The sequence below is a fragment of the Antechinus flavipes genome, chromosome 1, assembly GCF_016432865.1.
Source record: "Antechinus flavipes isolate AdamAnt ecotype Samford, QLD, Australia chromosome 1, AdamAnt_v2, whole genome shotgun sequence".
In the NCBI taxonomy this organism is placed as follows: Eukaryota; Metazoa; Chordata; class Mammalia; order Dasyuromorphia; family Dasyuridae; genus Antechinus; species Antechinus flavipes.
The window spans coordinates 300,524,652-300,531,060 of record NC_067398.1 but is presented as its reverse complement, the minus strand read 5'-3'; the positions used below and the strand labels follow the sequence as shown (position 1 = coordinate 300,531,060).

The 6,409-nt window shown below is 36.4% G+C and overlaps 1 protein-coding gene across 1 annotated transcript in view; it reads left to right on the top strand.

Moving 5' to 3' along the window:
* Nucleotides 1-202: 202 nt before the first annotated feature.
* The window catches only part of NUBP1 (NUBP iron-sulfur cluster assembly factor 1, cytosolic), an 11,178-nt gene continuing 4,971 nt past the window's right edge, over nucleotides 203-6,409 (top strand). The window contains exons 1-5 of the mRNA XM_051963381.1: nucleotides 203-427; nucleotides 522-626; nucleotides 1,270-1,403; nucleotides 2,536-2,604; nucleotides 6,035-6,067. Coding sequence (XP_051819341.1) covers nucleotides 409-427; nucleotides 522-626; nucleotides 1,270-1,403; nucleotides 2,536-2,604; nucleotides 6,035-6,067 — 360 coding nt within the window. The 5' untranslated portion in view covers nucleotides 203-408. The remainder of the gene's footprint in view (nucleotides 428-521; nucleotides 627-1,269; nucleotides 1,404-2,535; nucleotides 2,605-6,034; nucleotides 6,068-6,409) is intronic.

The window sequence follows — 6,409 nt, the reverse complement described above, 5'->3', positions numbered from 1 at the left end:
GCCAGGGTGACACCTAGTGGCGGCTGAGGAGGTTATTCGTTTGCATTCTGGGCCAGTTCTTGAGGGCCCAGATTAGATCGTCTACAAAATGGATGATTGAAAATGAACTATACGGTTAAACTAGCGAGATTTGGTAGGGGAAGATACATAAACAATCCTCTGTCCTGCACAGAACCGCCACCTCTAGTCATTGATTCCAAAAGATAACAGAATTAGAGATGACAACTCTCCTTAGAGCTACCTCAGGTGACACCCCTCTCAGGCGCGCGTCCCGGCGGAGACATCAACCCGCGCGTGCGCACAAGGACACTCGTCTACTGGATTGCCTTCACCCCGGACGGGCTGAATGTGGCGTCCCTGGCCGGAAGTGCAGCTGCGGCTGGTTCCGGCGGCTGGGAAGGTGTTGGAATGGAAGAGGTTCCGCAGGGTGAGTCCGGGAAAGGGAACTTGGGCTAGGCTAGGAGGGAGTACCGCGTGGTGCAGGCGGACAAGATTTTTCACAGAGGTTCTGTTCCCTTCAGATTGCCCCGGAACCAGCAGTGCCCAGGCGGGCAAAGGGGCCTCATGTCAGGGATGCCCGAACCAGCGTCTGTGCGCCTCTGGGGCTGGCGCCGCCCCCGACCCGGGTGAGGACTCCGCGAGGAGGAGTTGGGGGGGGCCGGGTGGAGGGAGAGGGAGCGGGGAAAGAAAGTTATGGAACAGAGAGGAGAGGGCGGGCTCTGGAGGAAGACGGGAAAAGAGGGGGTCGAAGGAGGGGGCTGGCAGGTCCCCGAGAAAAGAGAGGAAAAGAGTTAGGGGGCGCGGTCAGGAATAAAAGGTTAGATTTTGGAAAAGAAAAGGAGGGGTGTAAGAGACATATACCGAGGGGCTGGAAAGGTTTAGTTTGTGACCCGGGACAGGATTTGTAATTTATGGTATTATGCCCCACCCGCCACACATACGAGCACACGCAATTTGCATATTTTTAAAACCCCATTAGATTATACTTTCCTTGAGGGCAGCTACTTTTTTGTATCCTCGTTGCTTAAAAGAGAATGAATGAAATGTTTCTTAAGCTCTTACTATGTGCACGTACTAAGTATTTAGTGTACACGTGATGACTGAGACTTCACATACTAATGGAAGGTCCCTGATGAGGGACATGGAAGTACCCCTGCTTCCAGTACTGAGCCTTAGACTAAGCACTTTTAAAAATCGGGCTGAGAAATGTAGCCCTGGAGATGGAGCCCTTGTTTCTATAGTATAACAACCTATTAATGTTTTCTACAGCAATAGAGGAAATCAAAGAAAAAATGAGAACTGTGAAACACAAAATCTTGGTCCTATCTGGGAAAGGTGGTGTTGGCAAAAGCACTTTCAGTGCTCATCTTGCTCATGGCCTAGCAGAAGATGAAAGCAAACAGGTGGGAAGCTTTCGGAAAAACTTTTGTTGCTTACTTAAGTTATTGATTAGAAGCTTTGCACCCTTTACATTCTGTTGATTTGATGTACTCTGGCATATTTAAAGCCTTTCATAAAACACTGAATTTATTGTTTCATCACCAACCTGTAGTTTGATGGATTCAGCTTCTAGAATGTTTGAGGTAAATCCACTGTGGATTTGTTTTTCAAATTTAAGATAGGAATCCCCTATCCTTAACAGGCAACCAGAATGAATGTTTTACCTATCTGGTCTCCTGCAGAATAGGCTAATGTACAAGTCTGTTTCTGCAAGTTAGTGACAGCCCTTTATTTTGACTAAATGACATCTAAGGAGTTTTCCAGATATAATTCTGTGATCTTTGAGATCACAAAAGAAACAAGCTAGTCTGATCTATTGCAGTCTTTTATGTTTTAATGGACCAGCAGAGGGAGCTAGAGTTAGAAAGATGATTTATGTTATGAATATTGTACTAACTGTAAACATATGTTTTATGAGTAATGAAAAAGAGAAACAAGAAACTAATTTTGAAAACTAGAGCAAGAATAAATTTATGAGGAAGACTTCCATTTTGGAATGGAAACATAATTTTCAAGAATGACTACCACCTTTTCAAAGATTTGCAAAAAAAAAAAATCATTGACTACTTTATTGTCTTTAAGACATTGGAATTAGGAAGTCTTTTCAGGCTGTTTCTAATTCACTCTGAAGAGTTTTTGCAGAAGGTCTCTTTATTGAAATCTACCAAAGATAGGCACTGGTCATTGCTTACTCATAGGACACCAGGAAAACTTAGGCAGATGCAAACTTCAGTCAAACTTAGGTACATTTTAAAAGGGTCTGAATAGTTGGGGTAAGCCTAAAATCATCTTAGGACTAGACTAAGGTCCAAAATAGCTTCTGCAGTCAGTAAAGCATATAGTGAACCTTGTTTCATTTTAATATTTCTTTGTATTTGTATAGATGTAGAAGGTGAATGTAGTTAATTATAAGAATCTTCCAAATTGACTGTCATTTCTTGATTCTTTCTCCCATACCCTCATTTACCTCCTGCTTTAGAGAGTATGTTTGTATATTTTATTATGTAAATAACCTGATTCATTCATCATTTCTAGGTGGCTTTGCTGGATATTGATATTTGTGGACCATCAATTCCCAAAATGATGGGACTAGAAGGAGAACAGGTATGACTTCAATAGAATTGTGAATTTAGTATGTGCATCTTTATGTGAATTAATATATTAAATCTGATAAATTTTGCTTAATAATTTGTCTTTTAAAATATTTTTAATTTTATTAAGATTTTTTAATATATAATTTAATATATTTCTTTCGTGTTTAGAGTTATATATTGTAACAAAAATAAAAGCAAGGGTTTTGAAAAAGGCTTTTTAGCAAAATCTGAATTTGGCATGATATATAATGTTCTACATTTAGAATTCCTGACCTCTGCAAAAGAGGGAGGAAATTGCATTTTCTCATTTCTTCAGGGAGAAGCTTAATCATTAAAATTATACAGCGTTCAGTTTAGGTTTGGTTCCTATTTCCATTTACAGTAGCCATTGTTTTCTTGGTTCTTCTAACTTCACTTTTAATCAATTCCTACAATAAGTCTTCTTAATGCTTCTCTGTATACATAGTTCTCATTTCTTGCATTATAGCATAATTGATAGTCCATTATATTTATATATCATAGTTTATTTAAACACTTTACAATTGATAGACATCTACTTTATAATTCTTTGCCACCATTTAAAAGTCCTTCATGGAATAATTTGGTACATGTGGGTCCTTTCTGAATTTGACCCCTCTGAAATATTTGGCGTAGTTTGGTATGGGAATTTTCCTTCCTTTATTAGTGTATTTCTGAATTATTTTCAAGAACAATGAGATCAATTCACAATTCCACCAACAATGTTATTAGGATACCTGCTTTTCCATAGTTCCATTTAAATTAAATTTAAATTAAATGACTTCCCATCATTTGTGATCTTTGACATTAACTTTCTCTTTAAAAACAATTTCTCTATCTGAAGTTTATTCTAAAGGAGCCAGCTAATTAAAAATGGTAAATTTTGTAAATCCATTTTTATTTTTTTTTATTATAGCTTTTTATTTGCAAAACGTATGCATGGGTAATTTTTCAGCATTGATCCTTGCAAAACCTTCTGTTCCAACTTTTCCTCTCCTTCCCCCTACCTCCTCCCCTAGATGGCAGGTAGTCTAATACATGTTAAATATGTTAAAGTATATGTTAAATACAATATATGTATTGTAAATCCATTTTATAAAAAAATCCCAAAAGGCTATTTGGGAGTGTTCAGAAGAGATGACTAAAGGGGAAAAAACAATGTAGCATTGACTTAAAATCCACAGCTTTGATTAGGGAAGCTGGATTAGGATTTTCAAGGAGTTTATGCTAGAAATGAGCGGCTTATGTCCTAATGATATTTTAAAAAGCTTCAAGATTCAAAACTGGACCTGTACATATCTTGAGAAAAATTAATGTGAAACCAATGCCTCCTTTCTGACCATCAGGAAATAAAGAAAAAAATATCTTAATAGAAAGTCAGTTAAAACCAGAAATTGTGGTAGTCTACCAGAGGTTTTGATGTGAGCCTAGAAAAGATGCAACAGGGAGCAGTTTTGACACTGAATTAGTGAGAATAAATGTGAAGAATCCTGAAAAGGCTTCCAGTTTTAAAAGATATATTAAAGAATCATGAGTTTTCCTATTTGATTTTCTTAAATCTGAAGAATTATCTTCATTAAATTTGTTGCTTTTCTACATTAAATTTAATAATTTAAAAGATAATATTTTTGTACAGAATAGAAACTTCAAAATTTGTGATTAGTGGTAAGTAACCACAGTCCTGCTCTATGAAAAGGCTGCTGTCTAGTCAAACCACAACTTTCTCTACTTAGCAATAGCAAAGAGGTAGCTGTTAAGAAATAGAATTAATGTTTTGAGTGTTAACAACTGCCAATCTGTCTAATAGCCTAGTTGTGCATAAATTAATAATTTAGTGGATAATCTTTTGATTTAAAATGAAATATCATATTGTTGAAATATGGGAGTTGTTGCTCTTTTCATTTTGGTGCTCCCATTATGTTCCTACAGAGCTTTGTTCTTACCACAATACACAGGAAAAGGGAAAAAAGCTTTCTCTTTATGCTGCTCCAATCTCTTCTTTCTATGTCCTTTGTTGTAATTTCTCTTCACTTCCTTCACTGTACTATTTTTGTCTAGTTTGATATGTAACTAAAATTTACCACCAGGTTGAGAAGATCCAAAGCTTGAGACTACGTATAGTCTTATTATTTACATTAGATTCATTTAGCCAACCTCCTCACATCTAACCACTAGTTATACAAAAAACGATTTTTTAGGCCATTCATTTAAAAAAAGGGGGGGGGGGGGGGCTTTTCCCATCCTCTGTTATTAGAACATGTGATCTGCTATCCTTCCACTACCATCCTCTCCCCTTCATCCACCTCTCCTCCTTAGCTTTCTTCAGAGCACAACTCATGTCCCCTCCATGAAGCCTTTTCTGTTAGCTATTTGTGCTTCCTCTTCACCTCAAATGATTATCTTTTCCTTTTTTAAAAACTTTTTATGCATTATATGTCTTTTTGTGTGTATACATATGGTTTCCAAAGAGAATGTAAATTCCTTGAGAGCAGGAACTAGATTTTTGTTTTATCTTTATAGCTTTTGCACCTAGCACAATGCTTAGATTGCACATTATGCATAGATAAGGCACTTAATTTTTGCCAATTATTTTGATTTGGGCTTATTTTCTTCCCTTTTTTAGCTTGTGGGTTCTTTAGGCTTTGCTGGCTCATTTTTGTTTTCAGGCTTATGACACACCAACATCCCATCCCATCCCTCCTTTTTAGCTAAGAACTTTACAGTAGCAATTTCATTGCGGTGTAATGATTTTTGCATTTTCACAATAGGCTTTATTACCTCAACACATAAATTGCTTTTTTAAAATAATCTTTTAGACCCTTTACTTGTATTTGAATTTAGGTAACTGTACTTGGCATATTCCCCCAAAGATACTCTTGGAGAATCAGACTCTTGGAGAACTGACATATTTTTTTCACACCCTCCTTTCTCTATTATCCCTCAAGTTCATACTCTATTGAAATTTTGGGAGTAGTTTATGATACTAGTACTAAAATAGCGAAGTGATTTTAATTCAGAACTTCCCTTCAGTAATGCATCTTGCAAGTTATCTATGCTTGCCCATCCTGTGAATTTCTCATTTCTCTTAAAAGTTAATTACAAAAATCCTATTCCTATGTGCCAGCATGTCATGGAGGGGACCTGGCTTCTTGAAGGCTATACTAGAGGAACTCATGTTCTGACAGATTCCACCATATTGGAAATACTTCAAGAATGGGCCCAGGAACAGATATAGTCTGTTTTCTGTCCCAAAAAGGCATATCATCTATAACCTAGCTACCACCTGGTGTGAAATTTATTTTTGGCTATGGTAACTCATGACTTTGGGGAAAATGAATCTACTATTCTATGGAAATGTATTTATTATATGTCACAACGTGTATAATTCTTTTACAAATGATTTTTGATTCTCATTTGTTCAGGTTCATCAAAGTGGTTCTGGATGGTCTCCAGTGGTAAGTTTTTTATTTATATCTACTTTGTTTTTGTGGTAGGTTATCATGTTGCAGGAAAATATATATAGATAGTATGTATAACAGAAAAAGCTAAGTATCTGCCTATATGACAACATTTTTTCAGAACTTAGCTATTTATTTATTTTTAACTATTTTTATTGTAGTGCCAACAGAATAATCCATAATGGAATTCAGTTCAACAAATAGCAGAGCACTTTTTGAACTTTAGAGGTCTATGTAAATGTTATTTATTGCTAGAAATACTACTGAAAAAATGTAATCATTTCTCCCCTTAAGAAATTTACATTCTATTGGGAAGGATCTTACTTGATTATAAAGGAA